Below are 23,414 nucleotides of genomic sequence, written 5' to 3' on the forward strand. Positions count from 1 at the left end.
GGAAATGGAGCCTCAGAGACACCCAGATGGGGAGAGCTGGTTCAACACCCCAAAACACAGAATCCAAATGGAATCCTTCAGCTCTGAGCCCAGCTGTGCTCAGCTGAGGATTGGCTGCTAAGCCACTGTAAAGTTTCTAGAAAGTGCTGACTCTCAAATGCTAAATACAGAGTTAAATGTGGTCACCTGCAGATCTTATAAAAGTAAAACTTGCTGGGGGATGGAAGTAAACAAGGAGAGAACAAAAAACTTCATTTGGCTCCCAGGCCTCAATGGGATTTTTTGGCTCCTCTTTCCACACAACAGAAATAAGATTTACAAAGCCAAACCAAATCTGGTTTTGATTCTTCGGAGATAAATTTAATTTTACATGAATATAAAGCTCCAGATCAGTAGAAACAGCAAGGATGGTTCTTCCTGTGCTGCTCAGACACAGGAGGCTCAGCCAATACACACCCAAACCAATTGCCAAAGGGGGAAGGACTGGAATAAAATCATCTTTAAGGTCCCCCCAACCCCAACCACTCCATGATTCCATTGCAGGACAGGCTGGTTACTCATGAAGAAATAAATTAGTGGTTGCACTACTTTATAAAGATTAAAAACAAACTCAAGCAAGTCCTTTAGTTTTTGTTTTCCACCTTACCTCATCGAGATGTCCAACAGCTCCAAAGATCTTTGCTGTCTGCCCAATCAAAGTGGGAAAAGTCTCCCCAATTTCCCTCAGTGTGGGAAGGAAAGGGGCCAAGGCTGCAGGTTCATAACTGGATATTTCCAGAAGGATGTTCAGAATCACCTCACTGTGGTTGGGGTCCCTCAGGTGTGCAAATAAAAATGGCAAACACTCTTTCAGCACCTGTTAAAAAAACCAGAAACAAATTGGATCTCTGTTTTGAATTGTGAACGCTTATAACCAGAGAGACACAAGCACCAGAGTGATAAAAATAAACCCCCAGACTCAGAGTTAATAGAAGAGTTTTCCACCCTTGGTGACCTTTGCATGGAGCTGTTTGCTGAGGTCAATCCAAGTTCAAGTGAACATATGGAATAAGGGTAAGCTCTGCTGTAAAATATGGCAGCTATGCATAAATAAGTAAGGAAATGCCCAATTAAAAAAAACCCAAAACTAAACAAAAAAAGCACCTCCACCAAATATTTTCCTTGCTCCAGGCCAGTCTATATTTTATTGATTAAAACAACATAAGACTCAGCCTTCCTCAATGATGTAGTAAATTAAAGTATTTGTAGAAATTTTTGGGTTCCTCCACAATCCAAACAATGTGACAAGGTCAGGAGCTGGAATAAAGTGGAAAATGGGGGGCAAGACCCTCACTGCACAAAAAGTGTGCTGGAGGTAAGTTGTCATTTCTTGTAAGAACCCAATTTTCAGGAGGATGTTGTCCTCAGAGCCATCTGCCAAACAGGATGCAAGTCCCCACTGAGGGATTAATTCAGAGTACACAACTAAATTACCTTGGATTCATGGAAATTGCTGCATCTGTGGGAAAGACATTCAGACAGACACAGGGCATAAAACAACCCCTTCTTCTGGTTTGGTTTTTTTTTTTTTTGGGGGGGGGGGATTATCAGTTCTCATCAGTTTCTAAATCATGCTAATTGGCCTTGACATGGATTTTTAACACAGTCCATGTCCACTGACAGAAACACAATTATGGGATTTCACACTCAGCTGACAGAGGAAGAGCCAAAAACATTGGAGACAAATGGTTTAACCCAAACCTTTTGGTCCAGCAGAGTCTTTGCTCTGTTCTCTTTATGACTTGGTGGACTTGGGATGGAATTAAAGAATTAGCAGAGACAAGGAACTAGCAGAGAGATGAGGAATTAGCAGAGAGAGGAGGAATTAGCAGAGAGAGAAGGAACCAGCAGAGAGATGAGGAATTAGCAGAGAGAGAATGAATCAGCAGAGAGATGAGGAACCAGAAGAGAGAGAATGAACCAGCAGAGAGATGAGGAATTAGCAGAGAGAGAATGAATCAGCAGAGAGAGAATGAACCAGCAGAGAGAGAATGAACCAGCAGAGAGATGAGGAATTAGCAGAGCATGGTGCGATCCATCCCTCCCTCCATCCCTCCCTCCCCAGGCTGTGGAGCACAAAGCAGGGACAGGGGATATTCCCAGTGTGCTTTACCCCCGTCTGTCTCTTCCTGGCCACGGTGTGCAGCAGCCTGAGCAGGTGGAGCTGCTCAGGAGGGTCCAGCTGGGCCATGGGGGCCACCAGGTCGGGCAGGCGGGCGAGGATCGGCCGCGGGCGCTGCTCCAGGAGCGCGGGCAGCACCCGCAGCAGCATCCAGTTCCCTGGGGACACAGCACAGGGCACTCAGGGACACTCAGGGCACTCAGGGACACACAGGGCACACAGGGACACAGCACAGGGCACTCAGGGACACAGCACAGGGCACTCAGGGACACAGGGGCACTCAGGGACACAGCACAGGGCACACAGGGACACACAGGGCACTCAGGGACACAGGGGCACTCAGGGACACAGCACAGGGCACACAGGGACACACAGGGCACTCAGGGACACAGCACAGGGCACTCAGGGACACACAGGGCACTCAGGGACACAGGGGCACTCAGGGACACAGCACAGGGCACTCAGGGACACACAGGGCACACAGGGACACACAGGGCACTCAGGGACACAGCACACAGACCTCAGGGACACAGCACAGGGGCACACAGGGCACACAGGGCATTCAGGGACACTCAGGGACACTCAGGGACACAGCACACAGACCTCAGGGACACAGCACAGGGCACTCAGGGACACAGGGGCACTCAGGGACACACAGGGCACTCAGGGACACAGCACACAGCACTCAGGGACACAGCACACAGACCTCAGGGACACAGCACAGGGGCACACAGGGCACACAGGGCACTCAGGGACACTCAGGGACACAGCACACAGACCTCAGGGACACACAAGGCACTCAGGGACACACAGCACACAGACCTCAGGGACACAGCACAGGGGCACACAGGGCACACAGGGCACTCAGGCACACTCAGGGACACAGCACACAGACCTCAGGGACACAGCACAGGGGCACACAGGGCACTCAGGGACACTCAGGGACACAGCACACAGGGCACTCAGGGCTCTGCTGCTCAGCCTCAGCCTGCATTTCCAGACTCTGCGCTGCATTGCTCTGTGGCTCTGAACTCCACACAGTGTCACAAGTTCTCCTCCCAGCTCAGTTACACACAACAATCCTTGTCCAGCCCCAAAAACAAGGACACGCTGCTCCACAAAAAGTGGAGCCACAAAAGTGGAGCTCCAGCCACAAAAAGTGCAAACAGAGAGAATTGAGGGAGAATCTGGGAGGGTGGAACTGCAGAACCTGGAGCTGGGATTGGACAGTGAACCCCAAGATGGAAATGGAACAAAACTGATAAAAGTGTGAAAACTCATAAACCATCATGTGTCCACCTTGCACTGCCCAAAGTGAATCCTTGGAAGGCTTTGAATAAATCCTTGCTTTGTTCCTTTAACTCTGCCCTGCCTCTGCTCCAGGGAGCCTCTCCAGGCATCACTGCACTGGGCAGAGCCCCCAACACCAGCACACTCCAGTTTCACAATCACAGAACACCTTGGGCTGGGGAGATGTTGGAGCTCATCTCCTTCCACCCCTCCCCTGGGCACCTCCCAGCAGGTTGCTCTAACCTGGCCTTGAAGGATCATCAGTACAAAACCAGGGAGGCATAAAGCTGTAAAAAGTTCTATATTGGGCCAAGAAACCAAATAAATTATCAAAATAGAGCAAATCATTGTGTAAAGAAAACCTCACTAATTCCTATGAATTATCATTTTATTTCTGAATATCATGAGAACATTGCTTAATAAGCTTTCAGTTTTGGATGATGCTCTGTTGAGTCCTAGGCCAAACTAAGTGTGATTTCAATTAACAAAGAAACAAAAGAAGAAAGAAGGAGAAAAATGACAAAGAAACAACAGAAAACAACAAAAGACCAAAAACTACAATTCTCCTTTGCTGAGATTCAGATTTTCAAATTAAATAAGCATCATATGGAATGAATAGCTGACTAACAGAGGACTAAACATGCATTTGAACAGAAATAGTTAAGGATGCCATTTCCAGGAATAGAAAGGAGCCAGAGAGAGGCAACTGCAGACAGACAGAGATATGCTAAACCCTCTCTCACACATTTTCTTAACATGTCTGTGCATAATTCAATTTGAAGCCAGGCTCATACCAAAATATATAACTTCACATCTCAGTACATGCCTGCCTCAATGGGTTTAGGTTTCACTTGAGCAACATATGGAAAACATCTGCCTGTTGCAGCCCAGTCAGGCTCCTCTTTGTAAACCCTGCAAGTCCTGCTTTTGCTTTCCAGGAGGAATCAACTCTCTGGCCTGCTGCTTTTCCTCCCATTTACATCTGAGCTGGAGGACTCTGGAAGATAAGCAGATCTGTTCATGGATGGTAGGAAAGGGATATTTGGGTTCAGGCTGGAGCACGTGGGGCTCCTGCCAGATGCAGCAAATGCACCCCAGGACACAGCTGGGTGTCCCAGCCCAGCCCTGAGCCAAGAAACCAGCACATAACTCAGGGCAGCTTCTGACAGCTCTGAGCCCAGCAGCTTGTAATGATCCCTGAGGGTCCTTTCCTGCTCAGGAGCAGCTCCACACTCCAGCCAGCCACACTTCTGCACCTTATCCTGCTTGGGGGATCCCTGGCTGCTCCCCAAAGGCTGCCCCGAGCCCCCTGAGCAGCCAGAGGCCAGGTCAGACCCCACCCAGGGGCACAGCACATTGATCTGCTTCTGGTCTACACAGTCACCAAGGCCAGGGGCAAAGGAAAGAGATTTGCTGGTGAATCACCCTGAAAAGAAGAGCAAACTGCTCCATTTCCTAACCACAGTACCCTGGGCTCCTCCTGATGTTCCCAGTGGATCTGGATAAAAATTGTCACCACCAATGTTCCATGGGATTGATACCAAGCAAAAATTGCCCCAGAGGGAGAAGGTGGAGATGAGGGAGAGGCTCTGCTTCCCCCAGAGGGTACTGGGCACAGCCCCAAGGCTGCCAGAGCTCCAGGAGTGTTTGAACACCACTCCCAGGGATGCCCAGGGTGGGATTTTGGGGTGTCTGTGCAGGGCCAGGGCTGGACTGGAGGATTTTGGGGATCCTTTCCAACTCAGGATATTCAATGATAAAAAGGTGAGAGGATGGACTCACTGGAACTTTTCTAGACTCATGTCATAGCTCAAAATTGAAACATTTTGTACTGATTACACCAAAAATTATTTTCTCTCTGGCTGACGTCGTGCTTCCAGCACTAAGTCCTTTCTTTGCACTTGCCCAGGTTGCACTGGAAGTTTTCTGCCCACATGGAGCAGAGCCCTTAAACTCCAGTCAGATTGCAGCAAAGATTGCAAAAGATGAAATTCCCGTATTCCTGGACAGGCAAATTTCCTCTCAGCTATAGAAGTGTGATGGGAAGGAATCCAAGAGGGAGTAACAAAAAAAAAAAAAACAGCTTTAAGCAAGGAAAGACACCAACCTGAGCCATGCTATTGCCTAAGCTGGGATGTCAGGGCTAGGAAGGGATCTGCAAAGGAAGAGTGATTATTTAGTCTGGCAAAGGATTTGCAGTGTGGAGTGCACCAGAGGAGTGATGCAATCACTGGTGATGGACTGCAGCCACCAAACCTCTCTGAACAAAAAATACTTTGTGCAAATGCAGCCCTGGGCAGTTTCCTGCAGCAAACACTGCTGGGCTGATATTCCCTAACCAAGATAAATGAAAAGCAAAGGCAATCAGAGCAGTGAGATTGCAGTGACCTCACTGACGTGGAATTGCTTTTAAGTGAAGAACCTGTGTGCACATGTAAATAACCCCAAACATCCCAGTTTGGGTCTGTTCTTCAGAGACCTCAAGAAAGGTCAGCAGGCACAACCCAGTGGGACATTTTCTGCTCTTTAAACATTTGAGGTAGCAAAGGATGCTCAGAGCTGTTTGTCACATCTTTACAGCCTCTGAGGGGATTTATGCACACCCAGCTCCCAACCCCCTGATTCCCAGAGCTCAGACAGCCAGAGGTGATACTGGGAATTCTGAATAATTCACTTTTCCCCAATCTTGCTTCATCTGCCTCAATCTAAACTAAGAGCCTGCAAATGTTTGTTGGATGAGAATGGAAAGAACATCCCTAAATGCCTTCCTTCCCTGCCACCCTGACCCCCAGTACTTCCCAAATCAGATTTTGTCACCCTTCCCAAGCAGGCCACACGCTGGGAATGACAATCCCAGCAGTGTCCTACAGCTGGGGACACTCCATGGCTGCAGGTGAGCCAGGAGGGACTCCAGGGTGGTGCCAGCCCTGCTCCCATTCCTGGAAAAAGCTGCCCTGAGCTCCAGCTCTGCCCATCCCAGCAGAACAGAGAATTTGGGAAGAACATTCAATGGAGCACAATCCACTGTCCCTGGGCAGATGGATTTTCACTCCAAAGGGATTCCCCAAAGACAAAATCCCCAGCACCAAGACTAATTTTCCCCCCAGGATGATTCAGGTTTGGCACATACCTGCTTGAAAATCATGGGATCACTGAAGTTGGAAAGGATTTCCAGGATCTGAGCCCAACCTGTGCCCCCACCTCATCCCCAGCACCCTCCAGGGAGGAATTCTCCCCAATACCCAAGGCACAGGCAGTGCAGGTTTGTATAAGCAAAACACAAAAGGAAAGGGAGCACAGATTCCAATTTAGATGTAATTACAGGAGGTTTTTTTGCTGTTCTCTGGATATTTCATAGCCAATCCATAATCTGTATGAGATCACCCCTAATCTCACCTCAGCAAAGCATCTCTGACATGATTAATGGCCTGTTGAACCAACAAGATCACAGAATTTAAACCAGATTAATACCAAGAAGACCCAGACTAAATGAATGTTCCATCCAAAAGCACCAAAAGATTTACAGCTCTCCAAACAGGATTCAGCACTAACAGATTACCCACGGAGTAACAGTGGTGTAAGTGCTAATTAGGGCTGGAAAAGCAGAACCCTAACAAGCTGTTAGAGCTCCTTAAGAGCTCTCCTGCATTGCTTAAAGCAATAAACTGCTGGTGTACAATAGAATTTATTGCACAGCAGTGCCAAACTCTCCAAAAAAGCTGCACTATTTAGGTTTTAGACACGTGTATCCAAACCAACTCCAGGTATGTTTGTTTTTCTACCAATCCCCTCCAGAGCCCTGGCACACAAACTGAATTCACAGTTGGAAAAAATAAAGATTTGACAGGAAAGCCTCACAGATATGTATGCATAACAGAAAGATTTTTGAATGTAGAATCTGAAAAACAAATAAAAAATAAAAGCCAGTTTTGATATAGAAAAAAAGGAATTGCTGAGCCAGTGTTAGAAGGCAAAGTGTGTGTTAGCATGTGAGTTAGAAGGGGTTTTTATGACTCAGAGCAAAGGATAAATCTACCTTAAACAAAATGGTTTTACCAAGCAAAAAGAATTTCACAAACAAAAATGTCATGTTGCAAGTAGAAAAAAAGACCTCAAAAATTTCCACAGCAATAAAACTGAAAAAAACCTTCTAGCTTCAATTATATACGTAACATTATTACATGTAACGTCCTAACTTTTGTAATTAAAAAATAGTAATGAAAAAAAAATAGAATATGGTAATGTTAGTAGCTATGATAAGGTATAGTAAAAGTATTGATTGGTTGTCATGTATAAAAATGCTCTGTAATGAAATATACATAATGAGTTGTAGAAAATAGAACACAGCTGCGAGCTGAGCTCTTGTCACCCACGACCCGCGAATTGCTGCATCATTTAAACACAATAAACAGCATTTAAAGAGCCGCCCGGAGCCCCGCACTGCCCATCGCGGCTCTTACAGGGAACACTTTATTTTCCACAAACGACACAGACCCCGAGCGCCCCCGGCCCCGCTCTCGCCTTGGGCCACCCAGCGCATCCCGCGGGCGAGCCTGGAGGGTTGGGACCGAGCTCTGTGCCCGCCCCTTTCCCTCCTCCCCATCGCATCCCATCGCATCCCATCCGCTCCAAAAGGCAGAGCCGGGGCGCGGCGCTCCAGCGCTCGGTGGTTGCGCGCCCCGCGGTAGCCACAGCCCGGGAGATGCTGGCCCTGCTCGCCCTGCTCGCCCTGCTCGCGGCGCCCAGCGCTGCCGCCTCCGCCCTGCATCAGGACCATGACTACGAGCTCATGTACGTCAACCTGGATAATGAAATCGAAGGTCCGGCCCCTGCGGCTGAGGAAGGTGAGTCAATGTAACCCGAATCCGGTTTAAAGGGCAGAACTGCCGCGGGTGCTGCCGAGCTCTTGTACGCTCGTGCTCGTAGCTGTAGATTTCTTTTGGGCTATAATGGCAAAGCCCTCGGATGGGATGCCTCGGACTGTGCTTTAGGCTCTTTATTTCTCGGTTTTCCTGCAGCAGGCTGTCGCTGTCCCAGGGCTGAGGATCTCTGTAATCACACCCCTGCATTGTTCTGTCCTGATACAGAGGGAAAGGCACTGGGCAGGGGGTTGGAACTTGGTTAGCTGCAGGGTCCCTTCCAACCCAAACCAGTCTGTGAATCCACGATTCTGGGACAGGCTGGAGCACACGAGCCTTGCACAGAGCCAGATTTTGCCAAACGCTCCCGTTTCAAACCCGGTACAAAGGAATAGCAACATCTGTACGTTCCCTTCCAGCTGCTGCGTGCGACTGCCAGCGGGAGCACAGCAAGTGGGACAAGCTGTTCATCATGCTGGAGAACTCGCAGATGAAGGAGAACATGATGCTGCAGGCTCTGGATGAGCTCCCCAGGCTGCAGCTGCAGACCCTGAAGGCAGAGCTGAGCCAGCTCACCACCACCCTGGCGGGCACCTTGGCCACTGTCACCTCGCAGGTGGTGGCCCAGGTGGAGCAGGTGCTGCAGAGGAGCAGGGAGCAGGCTGAGGAGGCCAGGAGGCTGCAGCAGTGGGAGCAAGGGAAGGTTCTGGAGCACGTCCTGCAGCTGAGCCACAACGTGTCGGTGAGGCTGGGCTGGCTGGAGAGCGCCTGGCGAGGCAGGGCCGAGCAGCAGGCACAGCAAACAGCCCTGCAGGGTGAGCTGGGGGCCAGCAGAGGGGACAGCCCCATCCTGGACTCGCTGTGGAGGGAGCTGCAGCAGACCCGGGCTGAGCTGAGGGTGTCACAGCAATGGGCAGCTCAGCACCTGCTGCCTGCAGGTAAGGCCAGCGAGGGAGCTCCGGGGGCCACAAACCCTCCTGGGCACCTCCAGCCCCAGGAGCAGCTTTGAACAGGCTGTGCCTGAAGGGGGGAACCCCAAAACTTGTGGGAAAGGAGGCGCTGAGCTTTTCAAACGTGGGATCAAAGAAAGGTTTCATCAAAGCTCCTCGTGCAGGGCAGAGCCAGCCAGGATCCCACCTGCTCCAGGCTCTCCCAGATCAAAGCCATTGCCAGAGAGCAGCAGATGTATTTTAGACATCCAGCCTGTGTTCTCTCACCTTTTGCCTTCCCTGATAGTGACTCCCATGCATTTACACAGTCACAGAGCTCTCCTGTTCTCCTGCATGTTCCCACTCCTTCCTCTTCCTCCATGGACATTCACCAGCTCTGCTGTCCAAGAGCTGGGCATGCTGCTCCAGCCAGGCACACTTCAGGGCAGGGAGGGCACATCCCCTCATGCCAGGGGGAGATTCTGCCCTGGATATTCCCACTGGCACAGAGAACTCAGTAACCCCTGCTGCTGCTGTTTGGGGGATTTTTCCCCTTCCAAAACATTTGGAAGTCAATGAGGTGGCTGTAGGGCTCATACCTCAAATCCAAACTCAGTTCTTTTGTGTAACCAGACACCCAAAAAGCAGCAGCTGGGGTGTGGCAGAGCAGCCCCTCATTTGTTTGAAGTGTGGGTGCAGAATTACCATGTGCAGGATAAACACAGTGAAATCACCCTGCCCACCAGCGAGCTGTCCCTGCCTGGCTTCTGATTGCTGATTAATGGCTCTGTTTTCCACAAATAGGAGTTATTGCAATCTAAACCCCCCCAAAATCTCCCCCAGGCTTAGGAAGAAGAGGGTGCAGCATCCCCAGATGAGCTCCCACAGCAGGGAGCAGAAAGGAGCAATAATTGCCACAGCAAAGGCAACAACACAACATCAAAGCTTTTACAGCCTAACCTGAGCCCATCCCTTCATGCTTCAGAACTCAGCTTCAGAAGTAAATTGTTTTCACTGCTTTATCACAACACCTCAAATCTTTGTGTGCTGAGAGGAGATCTTTGAGCATATTCCTGTTTTCCCCAAGCAAACCTTGCAGAGAACATGTTCTCATTCCTTATCTCCCTGTGCCTCAGCTACTCTGCACCAGGTGAGAGCAAACTCCATCTGCAGTGAGGATCAGCAGTGGAAATTCGGTTTATTTCCACTGGTTCCCACGTGATTTTACACAAAACAACCATACTTGTAAATTTAAAGGCTACATTTTAAGTACTTCCAGAGTATCTCTCTGGATTTTTTTTTTCCAAGGGAATTTTTAGCAACTGACTTTAATTTCTCACATCTTGACTTACTGCCAGCCATCCTCTTGAGGGATTTTCTAATCACACTTTTTTGTTCTTCACCGAGGCTGGTTTTAATTTTGTTTAGGCTTTGATAATAAAGCCTGAAAGCCTGCTAATTAAAAGCTTTTTCACAATAGTGCTCCTAAGTAGCATTTTAAGGAGAATCCCCAGCAGTTGCTCACTGACCCTGCCCCTCTTCAAAAGGGTCAATGGGAGATGTAAAATCTGCTCAAAGCTGGAGGGAAGCAGCCCATGAAATACCACAGCAGCTCAGTCCTGGAGGGCACAAAGGCTCCTTCATTCCCCGGAGCAGAAATTTCCACACACGTTTTAGACATTTCAGATCCTCCAGCTTCTTTAAACAGGAAATGAAGCAGCTTAATTGGAGAAGGGGCTGCTTGTTCCCTGCTGTCACCTTGGATATTAACTTAGGTACAACCAGGGAACAGCACAGAAACCACCAGAAATGTCTTGGCTTTACTGATCACCTATTGCTTTCCCAAGCTGCATAAATTTCTGTTTAGTGGTTTTAACTAATCTAATTTCTATTATCAACACTTTGATTAATTGGACATGAGACAAGAGCTGGTTTAAAAGTATCAGTTGTCTCATAATTTCCCCTGTTTAACCAGTGCCCGTGAACACTCCTGACAAAAAACCCCTGAAGGCAGGGCCAGGAAAGGGGCTCATGGAAATTAAATAAGCAAACCCATCTCAGCATGTTCCTGCCCCATTATCCATGGCACAGCCTCCCCCTCTCCTGGGAGCACCTCAGTGTCCAAACCTGTTTGAGGGGATCCCTGACCCCTTCTCCCAGCACAAGGGAATTATTTTCACTCTCCACACTGAGAGCAGAGGAGAGAACACGTCAGTGGCACCGAGGGAGGGTTCCCCAGTTACCTGGCAGCATTATCCAGTCTCAAGGGATGGTGCTCCATTCAGAGCAGGGAAGCCCAGCTTCCCAAAGGAAGCTGCATTAACCCTTTGGATGCCACAGGACTGTACAGTGCCCCCCTGTGCAGGCAGGGAAGAGCCAAGAGATTCCTGCAGCTGGATTATCCCTTGCCATAGTGCCCAGCAGTTCCTCCAGCAGCTCTGGCAGCTCCTTCCAACCATCCTGGGGAAGGTTCCTGCATCCCAGTGGATGAGCTGAGCTGCCAGTGCCTTTGGGGAAGGCTGGAAGTGAGCCCTGGCTCAGGAATTGGGACAGGCAGCCTGGGAGTGCTGAAATAGGGGGGGATGTGGCATTTGATGGCCTGGTGGTGCTGGGCTGGCAGTTTGACTTGCCAGAATCAGGGAATGGTTTGGGATGAAGGGATCTTAAAGATCATCTTGTTCCAACCCCACCTTTCCCTATCCCAGGCTGCTCCAAACCTTGTCCAGCCTGGCCTGGCAGGGATGGGGCAGCCACAGCTGGGTGACCAGAGAGATCTTTTCCAACCTTAATGAACCCGTGTAATGCCAAAAGTCCCAACTGTGCACATTCAAATAACCCAGTTCTCCTTGACCTGACAATCTCCCAAACCTTTGCAGGCTGTGAAACTGCCATTCTGTTCCCCATGCGCTCGAGGAAGATCTTTGGGAGTGTCCACCCCACCTCTGCAATGGCCCTGAGCTCCTTCACTGCCTGCATCTGGCTCAAGGTGACCGAAGCCTTGGACAAAACCATCGTCTTCTCCTACGGGACCAAGTTCAACCCCTACGAGGTGCAGCTGTACCTGAGCCGGGACTCGGCCGTGCTGGCTGTGGGCGCTGCCCAGCACAAACTAGCTGCCAAAAACGTGGTTATTCCTGGGAAATGGCTCCACCTGTGTGGCACCTGGAGCTCGGAGAACGGCTCGGCATCGCTGTGGGCGCAGGGGCAGCTGGCAGCCAGTGCCCGGGACGTGGCTGGGGCTCACTCCATCCCGGCCGGGGGCATCCTGCAGCTGGGCCAGGAGAAGAACGGCTGCTGCGTGGGAGGGGGGTTCGATGAAGCCCTGGCTTTCTCGGGGAAGCTGACTGGCTTTAACCTGTGGGACAGAGTGCTCAGCCCCGCCGAGGTGGCGGCTCAGAGCGTGGGGGACACCTGTGGCAGCCGGGGCAACGTGGTGGGCTGGGGGGTGACGGAGGTGCTGCCCTACGGAGGAGCCCAGTTCGTGTCCTAAAGCTGGGCATGGAGCTCCCAGAGCTGAACTGATGGTACTGCACAGCCCCTCCCTGCCTCTGCAATTCCCAGGGAACATCAGCACTGCAGGTGGGATGGATCTCTGCCTGCTGTCCTGGCCAAACCCCAAAAACACCCCACAGAGCAAGGCATGGCACTGGGAAAGCTCTTCCTGGGGCCAGGCAGCTCTCTGCAGCCCAGGGCTTTCTGTATAAAGAGAGGGTCACCCTGGACATTCAGGAGCCAGTGGAGCTCCTGACATCCCTGCTGAGGAAAAGCTGACCTGGCTCTGCAGATCAGAGCAGCTGTGGCTGCCCTGGATCCCTGGCAGTGCCCAGGCCAGGCTGGACACGGGGCTGGAGCTGCTGGGGCAGTGGGAGGTGTCCCTGCCTGGATGGGCTTTAAGGTCCATCCCAACCCAAACCATTCCAGGCTCCTCCAATCCTTGGGTTCTTCAGTGTTAATGTGAATTTTACAGAGGAACCACCCAAGTCCAGAAGTGTGCTGTCTATTAGTCATTGTTAGTAATGTGTAGGCTCTAAGAAAGCTAGTTCCTTGTTTAAAGCATTATTTATGCCACAGATTGATATAAAAATAATATTCCCCATTATAATCTGATGTTACATTGGGAGGAAATGCAGCTGTATTATATTGTACATTGACTTTGTGATAATTTTATTGAAATTATTTTTGTAAAGTTGTTTTGTAAATAAAGATACTTTACTAGACTAAAACTCTCAACTCTTCTCATAAACCAAAATCCTGCACCAAGTCACAAGTGGGACTTTATTCTCATTTTGAACCATGCAGTTTTAGCTGCTGGTAGAGAAAACAAAGAGCAACATCTCAGAGGAGCAGAGACCCCGTGCACAATCCTGAGGCAGGTTTTGAGGTACATTTGGATTTGTTTGCTGCCCTCAGGGGGTTTGTACAAGATAGAATCACTGCTCAGTGCCAGTGATTTTCTTCTCTCTCACACAAACTCACCCCAAATCCCCTGTAAGCCCAGGGCTGGACACAGAGCACCAGCAGCTGCAGAGAGCCCAGGAACTGCTGATGGTTTTCATGTGGAGAGCAGAGCACAGAGAGTGATGAATGCCCTGCTCACTGAGTGTGCAACCACTTACAACAAGAACCACTTGCTACCTGCTGAAGCCTCTGAACAAGTCATCATGAGGAATGTCTTATTCAAAGCAATTCCTGCTTCCCCTGGGAGCAGCCCATCCTTCTTCTCTATTCCCTGTCTCTCATTCTCTGCACATGTCCCAAGAACACACTTGGACAAATTTCTTGACATTGCTGCTACACTTCCTCCTGACCATGACAGATCCTTGCTGCCCAGATATAAAAGGAGTAAAAAAAAAAAAGGTAAATTCCACTTTCCTGTGCTGTTCAAAGGGGTTGTGCTTCATACCTAAAGTTACATGACCTGCTCCAAAGTTTTGGCAGCAGTGCTTATTTAAGGGACAAAGAATTGCTCTGGAATTTCTCCTGTTACTCTGCAATAAAAATGTATCTACGTTATAAATGCTTGGCAGTAAACTTGACAAAAATCCCTCACTAAGTAATATCTGCAAATAACCTCAGCTACAGCACAATGAAATATTACCTCTGTTCATCTCAGGCAGCCAAAACCCAGATCCTCAGAGTTACAAAAACACTCAGGGTCCCAACATTGTGCAAGGGAAAAACCACTCTCAAACCCTCCCTCTGCTCAGTGCCCTCCATTAAATGAAAACAAATGTACATGAAATACAGCAGGAAAAGGAAAATCCTCAAAAAGATCTCCAGAAATCCTTCCTGGCTGCTCCTCTCACTGCAGCTCATACCTGAAATGCTTTGTCTTGGAAGGAGCCTTCTGCTGTCAGCTCAGCTTTGGCACAGGAGCAAATGCAAAGCCATCCTGACTCAGGATAAATAGCATTTGTGGGGGGAAAGAATAGCATTTTGGGGGAAAGAAATATCACTGGAGGGGAAATAAATAGCATTTGGGGGTGGGGAAATAAATAGAATTTTGGGGGGGGGGGGATAAATAGCATTTGTGGGGGGAGAATAAATAGCATTTGGGGGGGGGGATGAAATAGCATTTGGGAGGGAAAGAAATAGCATTTGGGAGGGAAAGAAATAGCATTTTGGGGGGCAAATAAATGGCATTTGGGGGAAATTTGGGCCCCAATTGTGAAAAAGCCTCTGCCACAGAGATGAAGAGGGAGGCTGAGGCACAGCCCAGCAGCACAGGATGCCTGAGCTGCTCTGGGAGGTGCAGCAGCCCCGGGACTCTCTGATTTCAGGGCAGAGCTTTGCAGTCCCCCAGGAATGGGAATAAATCCGTGGGTGAGCCTGGTGCTGATGTTCAGGGTGCTCAGAGCCCACAGGCTCCTTCCAAAGAGCTCTTTTTTACCTAATGAGATAAGAAGCTGGCTGTGCAGCCAGAGAGTTGCCCCAAGTAATGAAAAACTCCAGTTCCTCTCCAACATTTGCAGGCAAGGGGCCAAAGTTTGCTGAGGCTGGTGCCACGAGGCTGAGCCCTGTCTGTGCAGCCCCACAACACGGCTTTGTCTCCAAAGCTGCCCTGGAAATCCATCCTCAGCAGCTCTGCCCCCTTCAGCAAAGCTCTCAGGGCAACTCTCAGCCTGCTGCAAACCCACCTTCTCCTGCCTGGACACCAATTATGAGCACTGGAATTAAGTCACTATGTAAAACAAATCCTTCTGCCTGCTCCAAGTGGCCCCTTCCAGGCTGGAATTCCCAAACCTGATATCCACAGCAACATCTGCTGGTGGAAGAACAAAAATACACAGCTCACAGTGCTGAAACCTTCCCCTGTGGGTGTGTGTGCAGCATTTTCCCCCAAAAAACATGAATATATTCACTATTTCTTTCTGTTACTACCCCAGTTACAACTGGCAATGAATAATGTTAGCACGTTAATAAGTCTTAACAGAATAAATTTAAAGATTTATAAATGCAGGATGCACAAATTTAATTGGAGGGCTTAACATGTTCATAATAATATTATTTTAATAATTACTTATTGCTACTCACTGCTGTTACCCCCACTCAAAGGAGAGCACTGATTTTACCACTGCAGTAGCACTGTATTGCAACAAACACTGTGAACTTTATTACTCCAATCCAATTGGAGTTCCTTTTATAGAGAAATGAATATTTTTGGCTTTTTAAACCACAAAAATAAAAATGTAATGAGATTAGCAACATTGTTCTATATAAAGCTAATAACACAGGCACAATTGAAGAACCACTACAAAGCTTTTATATCTTCCATCTGACTATTCCACCACAGAATGGGATTAATTTCATCCCCATTTCTCTCTTGGAGCCTTGCCAGTGACACTAAGAGGAAGGATAAGAGCTCCATGGCTGGTGCCTCATATCAGGTCTGATAATTTGGAGTCCATTAGCAGGGAATATTAATGAGTACAGATGTATTTCCTGCCCTGTGGCTCAGCCAATCCATACCAAAACCTCCAGAGGTGCAGTAAATTCACATATTCCCTGAGAAACTCTGTTATTGGAGTGTGATTAATACATCTGATCACATTTATAGCTATTTCCATAGGTCTGCTTTATATGATTTGTTTAATGGTTGGGTTGATCCTGGAGTCTTTCCCACCCCTAATGATTGATTGATTCTATAAGATAATGATTCTGCACAGCCTAAGTGATCTGGTCACACATTCAGGTTTAGTTTGGGACCAAACCCAGGCTCTGGGCTGGGCCTACCTTGGAGGACACTCCTGAGGATGGTTTCTGTGTGCTCAGCCAGCAGCTCAGCCTTGGCAATGGCAGCCAGGGACAGGTAACTGGACATGTTCCTGCACAGCTCCTTATTGCCCCTCTGCAGGAATTTCACTGCCACTGGCACAGCCAAGGCCATCACTGGAGGCTGGTTGTAATTCTGAAAAAAAAAAAAAAAAAATTATTAATTAATATTAAAGTCTTGTGCTGGGCAGAGTAGGGAAACCAAAGTCAAAGCAGTAAGGGGGGAAAAATTGCAAAAAACTTGTCAATACAGAAATTGAAAACTACTGCAGCAGGAAATGTAAGAACAGCCCTATTTTTGTCTTCTGCTAGAGGAAGCAGAAGGACACTAACAATATTTGTAAATAGAAATCAATATAAATAAAATATGAAGGGCACTAAGCACATGTTAACATTTCTAACAAGACATTTTGTGTTTGGTGCTCCCTGGGTGACAGAGGGTGCATTCAACACCCCAAAACCTTGGAGCAGCCACTCCCTGGAACCTTGCTCACATTGTAATAGCCCTATATTGATCATTAATTGTCCTGTAATCACTAAGATTTCATTCTTTTATTTAAACTCACAGAATCCCAGAATGGTCTGGGTTGGAAAGGTCAGGGCAGGGACATCTTCCACTATTCCAGGGAGCTCCAAGCCCTGCCCAGCCTGGCCTTGGGCACTGCCAGGGATCCACAGCTGCTCTGGGAATCTCCAGCCCATTGGAGTGGAATTCCCACTGGAATTCCAGTTCCCCTTCTCTGGGAACCTCCAACCAATTCCTCTGAACACTGAGATTTTTCAGGAGTGCAAACTCCACTTCCTAAAACAGCTCCAAGTTTCTGGAATCCCAGGGTCCCTGAGTGTACACTGGAGTTTTGAATCAAGGTCAGAAAAGGTTTTCTGCTACTATTTAGACAGAAAATTGTGTGTACAAACCACACACATCCATTGCCTGCTGAATTCCCACAGCAGCAGGACACTGAGGACCCACATTCCCTCTGGAGCCTCCTTAACCAGTGCTGTGCTCTCCTCTCCACTCAGTTCTGAGCAGCTCTATGAAACTGGAGCACATCCCTGTTTCTGAAAATAATCCTGCAATGTGATTATGTCTAATTAGCAGCTGAAATCTCAGGCAACCCCTGGAACCCAGATGTTTCAGACAGCAACAGAAGGAAGGAAGGCAGAGCAGACTTTCTGGACTTGCATTCTGGAGCAGCTCTGAATAGAATAAATTCAGCCTGAGAAACCCCAAATCTGTTATTCCACAGAGTTTGAGTGGCTCTGAGGATTTTTCCTTGGAACAGAGACTTGCCAAGCAGTGGACATTCCCTTCCAGAGACCCCTGAGGAAGAAGGGGCTGCAGCCACCCCTTGGTGTCGAGACAGAGAATTCTGGCAGCTGCCATATGACCAAAAGCTGCATTTTTAATGAGAAAAGCCCTGCAAATAAATGGAGCTTTCTGCAGCAGCACGTTTAAATCAACATAATGCCTCGTTATGTTTGGCTGAGACACCACAGAGCAGGAGCCAAATGCTGCTCCAAGTTATTGCTCTGCTACTCCACACAAAGAATGGGAAGATAAGGCTTGGCTCTCTGACTAGGATTTAAAAGATCTAAGAAAATTCCAAAGAACAATTATTTTTTTTTCCCCCACCCCTTACAATAAAGATGAAATCCTTAGTTAAAAAAAGGTTTGAGTTGAGAGGGAAGGAGAAAGGTTTCGTTTGTTCCATGATAAATATCAGGGCAGGAAGGCACACTTAGAAAATGTGGAGGTGACAATGAAGAGCAGATTTCAATAAAGTGATACAATGATGTTTGCAAACCTTGGGGACCTCCCTGCTGCTGCTATCAACAGAGACCTGCCTGAAGATCCAGCCCAGCTGGCAGATATTCATTATTGTTCCAACTGTCCCCACATCTGCTGGAAAGCCTTCTTTTATTCTTTTTTTTTTTTTTTTTTTTTTTAATGCAAAGGAACTTGCCAATAAAAGCTGTGTTTTAGGGAGCAGCAAATGTACTATTGTAACTCAGCTGGCAGTGTCCAAGGCCAAGCTGGACAGGGCTTGGAGCAGCTGGGACAGTGAAAGGTGTCCCTGCCATGGCAGGAGTGGCACTGGATGAAATTTAAGGTCTTTCCAACCCAAACCATTCCATGATTCTATGAGTTACCTCAATGATTTCAAGAGAGGAGAAATCACAACAGTGCAACTCCCCAAGCTCTTAGTTTTAAACTTAACCACTCAGAAGCACCCAAAAAGAGAGTTACAAAAGCATTTTAAAAACCAAAACCGGATTGGCAGCCAGAGCGCTGCACTCCTGCTTTCAGCCCAGCAATACCTGCAGGATGCAGCTCATGATGTCAGATGCAATTTTGGCGTGTGGAGCATCCTCATCTTTGCCAGAGGGCTTCAGGTTGTGCTCCAGACAGGACTCCCAGAGAGCCACCAGGGCTTTGCCGTGCTTCTCGATGGATGCAGTCTCCCTGATGGCCGTGGTGATGCGGGTGATGCAGATCTCCACCACAGCCTGGTCGTTGTCATTGGTCTGGTAGTCCTGGGGCACAGCAAAACACATCTGCCCATGAGCTGGTTTACCAGTGAAGTAGGTTACAATGTAAAGATGTGCCCAAAAGTTTGTATTCTATCATTATCTGTTAAACCAGGGGGGGCAGTGATTCTTATCTCTGTGGAGATATCTCCTGTTAATGGGCATCTCGTAAAACCAGGTGGGGCAGTCATCTTTTATCTTTCCCATGACCCCTCTTCCCTCCAGGAGATATCTCCTGTTAATGGGCCATTGTTAAAAACTGGGTGTGGCAGTGAATCTTATCCCTGTGGGAGATATCTCCTGTTAATGGGCCATTGTTTAAAACTGGGTGTGGCACTGAATCTTATCCCTGTGGGAGATATCTCCTGTTAATGGGCCATTGTTAAAACCAGCTGGGGCAATCATCTTTATCTTCCCACAGCCCATCCTCTCTCCAGGAGATATCTCCTGTTCATGGCCACTGAGTCTCAGTGCATGACTGATAAAATTTCATCATCCCACTGGGAGATGCTCCAGCCAGGGCAGGAGCCAAGCCTTTCCTACCCGATAAAAACTGAGATTTGGAACACCAAAGCAGCTTCTTTCTACTGGATTCCAGAGGACAAGAGCTACCAGACCTTTCTACAGGATCACTGCTTCAACAAGACCCTTCATCTGCACTGCTGCCACCACCCTGACCAGAGGGGTGTTGGGTTCTATTCTGATTCTGTCAGTGGTTTTTCTTTTGTACTACTGCATGGATTTTATTTTTCTCTTTCTTTCCTATTAAATTATATTTCTGACTTGGTGTGTCTCACTGGTTTTGCTTTCAAAACCATTACAGCCAGGACCCCCAAAAATTCAGTTTTTCTAGCAGTCCTGTGTCCATTTTCCTGCATCCATCTTTACAACAAATGTTCAGTGTGATAGAACTCTGGAATTTGTCATTCTACAGGTCTTAATTCTCATTACTGGGAAGGGATGGACCCCTGCAATCTCATATAATCTTTAATATGTTTTAAATAACTATTTAATAAAAATTATTCTAAAGATGAACTGGAAACATCTTTGAGGGAAAACAGCTGGTGACAAATGGACTTTGTAATTTTTTAACTTTAAATTTGTCATTTTTAAGCATATTTTAAAATATTATGCTTTGTTCTTCAAGTCTCTTCAGAAATCTAAATTGTTTATATCCCCCCCCCTTATTTATACAATATAATCTAATTTTTAAAAAAATTTAAGGACATTGTTTCACTCACTGCAGCTGAACTAATGATTCTGATCTGTTCAAGAGCTTCAGAGAGGCTTCCTTCGATCTCAGCATCCTCCAGGGAGAAGAGATCCCCTGCCCGGGACAGGTCCTTCTGTGCCAAAACCAGCCCAAAGAGATGATGCATGGCCCTGCTCAGCCCCCCCCTGCAGGCACCATGGGCACAGAGAGCTCAGCTGGGGACAAAACGGGGACAATCCTGGCCAGGAGCAATCAGTTCCATATGAAGGATAAATCTGGGCTGTATTTCAAGGCTTCCTTGGACCCAGTCTAAAAGAAAACAAAAAGAAAAGAGGAAAAATCAGCAAGTGCGTTGGTTTTTAAATGTTTGAAAGCACCAGACAGGACCCCTTGAGCCAGGGACATCCTTAAGCACATTCATGAATTATGTGAGTTTTTACCTTTAAACACTAAGTAGCTTAAAATTAGATTAAAAAATAATTTTCAGTAATAACTGAACCCAAGGTTTTCTTCCTTTCTGTGCATGTTACCTGAGCAGGCTGGTGCCTGGGCCAGCTGCTGAGGGCTCCAAACCCCTTTCCATGGTCAGGAGCAGAGCTGGAGGAGGAGGAGGGTGAAGCCTCTTCCTTTATTTCTGGGTTGTTGTGTTTTGACTCCAGAAAAACATCATCAGCAAGATTAAGATGACAACGAGCTTTGTTTCAAAAAAAATTGTCACTTTTGTTGCCAAAATGATCCCTAGGGTCTTTTAAACTCCTGTAAAACAAAGTTTGGCTGAGGAATGGAGCAGAGGCTGAGCCAGGCAGGGCCAGGCTCACACTTTGGGAAGTGTCCTGCACTTGAGTCCTAAAATTCTGCTTAGGTCCCACATGGATCATTTTGGGTGTCAACTCCTCTGGATTCTCCTCTTGAGTTGACAAAACCATAAGATATATCCCTTATAATTATTATTTGAGATGTGGAGTACCCTTAATCTCTATTTTATTCTCTTTTTTCAGACAAAAAAAAAAAGTCAAATAAAATCATAGAATCACAGAATGTTAAATAGATGGGAGGGACTTTAAAGCCCATCCAGTCCCAGCCTCCCTGCCATGGGCAGGGCCACCTCCCACTAGCCCAGGTTGCCCAACCTAGCCTTGGGCACTGCCAGGGTTGGGGCATCCACAGAAGGGGCAAAACACTGAGAACCTTCTGGAAGCAACTCCCTGCTTGAAATAAAAATCTATTTTAATAGGCAGCCCAGTGCACTTGCTAATGGCACAAGGCAGGGCTGTTTTAATTTCCCCAGCTCTGTCAATACCATTCCACAGCACTCCCAGTCTCATCAGGCAGAAGCAGAAAGGAGCTGAGACTGCAAATCCCGAGGCACAAACCACCCACCTGAGCCACAGGGAAGGGGGGAGAGCTCAGATATTCTCCCCCTACTCACACTCAACCATCCCCAAATCCAAAATAATAAAAGTTCAGAAAGCTGCAGACACAAACAGATTTTTTTTTTTACCTGCTCGGACTCCCCCCGGGCCATCCTCAGGGATGGGGCCAGGTGTTCTGGGGTCACCAGAGCCCTTCTGCTGCTCTCCCCCGGCAGCATCCAGGGCAGGGCGGCAGGCAGGGATCCCGGAGCTGTTAATTGCGGTGAATTAACAGCCAAGGCATCCCAGGAATGCAGAATAAAGCAGCCTAAAAGTTACCCACGGCTCCATCAGGTGACTGAAGGAACCCAAAGGCAGCGAAGCCTTATCTCTGAATGAGCTGCTCTGTTTCCAGGGCAAAACACAAAGCCTGCTCCACTTGAGGGCAGTTGTTTTTAATAGAGGAAACAGAACTCTCTGTGTTAGTGGAAAAGTTATCCTTGCCTGGGAAGGAGGGGAAACAGCCCTCAGTAAGCTCACACTGTTTGGAAGAAAGAGAACAAGTGAACAGCCTTGCTGGAGAGGAGATTTCCTGGCCAAAGGAATAAATGCTGCCGTTCTGCAGCCTCCACATGAGCACAAAAGAGGCTCTGAGGTTTGCTCTGGCTTTTAACAGGAGCCCCAGGAGCAGCACAACAAAATGTGCCCACATGGTGCAGAGAAGGGCTCCAGGAAGGAAGGTCTGTGGAGCCCTCCCTCTGATGAGCTGCTCTGAAACACAGCAGCCCCTTCTGCAGGAGCTGGGCTCCATCCTCCTCCCCAGCCCTTTCCAGCTCAGGATATTCCTGAGCCCTGGGAATATCACTGGCCTTGTGCAAATGATCCTCCCCTGGCTGTGCTCCTGCACAGGAGTTTTTCAGAGAGAATCTGAGCTCTACCTGAACAGAGAATTTTATGTGAGTTTTATAGACAATAGTCAGGATAATGCAGAAAAAATGTTTCTTTATTGTGAGCTCTTGGAAATGGAATTATGGCAAATCCTCTTAATGCTTACATTGTGTAACAGTGCTGGAAATACTTTCCTTGCATCAGCATTAAAGATAATTATTCCTGAAGCATTTCCTTGCTCACTACAAGATTTGTTATTAATAGGCAGCAGGCACTGGGCAAGAGGGAAAACAAATCATGCGTCCTATAAAATGTCATTTTTAAATTTTCTTATTTTAAAGGGTCAAGCTGGGCAATAAAATTGCTTCAGAGTGTTTTTCCTGAGGTGTAACATCACCTTGAATCTGCATCAGCCTGACTCCACACCACCCATCAGAGTTTTCTCACTTGCTGTATTTGTGTGCCACACACAGAAGGAATGGAAAAGGAAAAGGGTTTGGCCAAAGTTTGTCCAGTGCTGGATCAGAGGGGATTCACAGCAGGAATTTGCACCTTTCCAAGGCCAGAACGTTGGGAACAAAGCAGGAGCTCCAGTGCTTGGAACAAACTTCAAGCCATTATGCAGGAAAAACCCCTCAGCTTATAACACAAACCACTTGCACTGGTTGTGGTGCAGTCCCCCAGCAATTCCCAGGTTTGATCTGATTTTCAACACCTCCTTTCCCTTTTCATGCCAAGCTGAAAGAGCCACCCTGTCCCTGGGACCTTGAAGCTGCTCCCCTCCAAGGTGAATCTCTCCACTTGCTGCAGGCACAGCATTCTTACCAAAGCTCCTTATCAGAAGCAATCAGAATAAAAGCCAGCCTGACAGGTTTCAGGGCTTGAAGCTACTGAATTGGTCTGTTTGCAAAATAATTC

The 23,414-nt window shown here is 47.9% G+C and overlaps 2 protein-coding genes across 2 annotated transcripts in view; one reads left to right on the top strand and one right to left on the bottom strand.

Moving 5' to 3' along the window:
- The window catches only part of VEPH1 (ventricular zone expressed PH domain containing 1), a gene marked incomplete at its 3' end in the record, with an annotated part of 53,100 nt that extends 31,181 nt beyond the window's left edge, over positions 1 to 21,919 (bottom strand). Inside the window, exons 1-6 of the mRNA XM_079315290.1 lie at positions 21,758 to 21,919; positions 20,285 to 20,565; positions 18,834 to 19,049; positions 16,473 to 16,647; positions 2,153 to 2,319; positions 647 to 856 (exon numbers count right to left, since the gene is read on the bottom strand). Coding sequence (XP_079171416.1) covers positions 647 to 856; positions 2,153 to 2,319; positions 16,473 to 16,647; positions 18,834 to 19,049; positions 20,285 to 20,422 — 906 coding nt within the window. The 5' untranslated portion in view covers positions 20,423 to 20,565; positions 21,758 to 21,919. The remainder of the gene's footprint in view (positions 1 to 646; positions 857 to 2,152; positions 2,320 to 16,472; positions 16,648 to 18,833; positions 19,050 to 20,284; positions 20,566 to 21,757) is intronic.
- PTX3 (pentraxin 3) lies at positions 8,156 to 13,925 on the top strand. The gene is made up of 3 exons (XM_079315153.1): positions 8,156 to 8,295; positions 8,730 to 9,248; positions 12,116 to 13,925. Exons 1-3 carry the CDS (start codon positions 8,241 to 8,243, stop codon positions 12,727 to 12,729), a joined length of 1,188 nt encoding a protein of 395 aa, XP_079171279.1. The 5' UTR covers positions 8,156 to 8,240; the 3' UTR covers positions 12,730 to 13,925.
- Positions 21,920 to 23,414: the final 1,495 nt, after the last annotated feature.

The sequence above is a fragment of the Erithacus rubecula genome (assembly GCF_903797595.1).
Source record: "Erithacus rubecula genome assembly, chromosome: 11".
Classification (NCBI taxonomy): domain Eukaryota; kingdom Metazoa; phylum Chordata; class Aves; order Passeriformes; family Muscicapidae; genus Erithacus; species Erithacus rubecula.

Excerpts from the sequence above, each read along its gene's own strand:
- PTX3 (XM_079315153.1), top strand. The coding sequence starts at position 8,241 with ATGTACGTCAACCTGGATAATGAAATCGAAGGTCCGGCCCCTGCGGCT. Across the intron at positions 8,296-8,729 it reads GGCCCCTGCGGCTGAGGAAG|CTGCTGCGTGCGACTGCCAG; the intron begins GTGAGTCAATGT and ends GTTCCCTTCCAG. Across the intron at positions 9,249-12,115 it reads TCAGCACCTGCTGCCTGCAG|GCTGTGAAACTGCCATTCTG; the intron begins GTAAGGCCAGCG and ends AAACCTTTGCAG.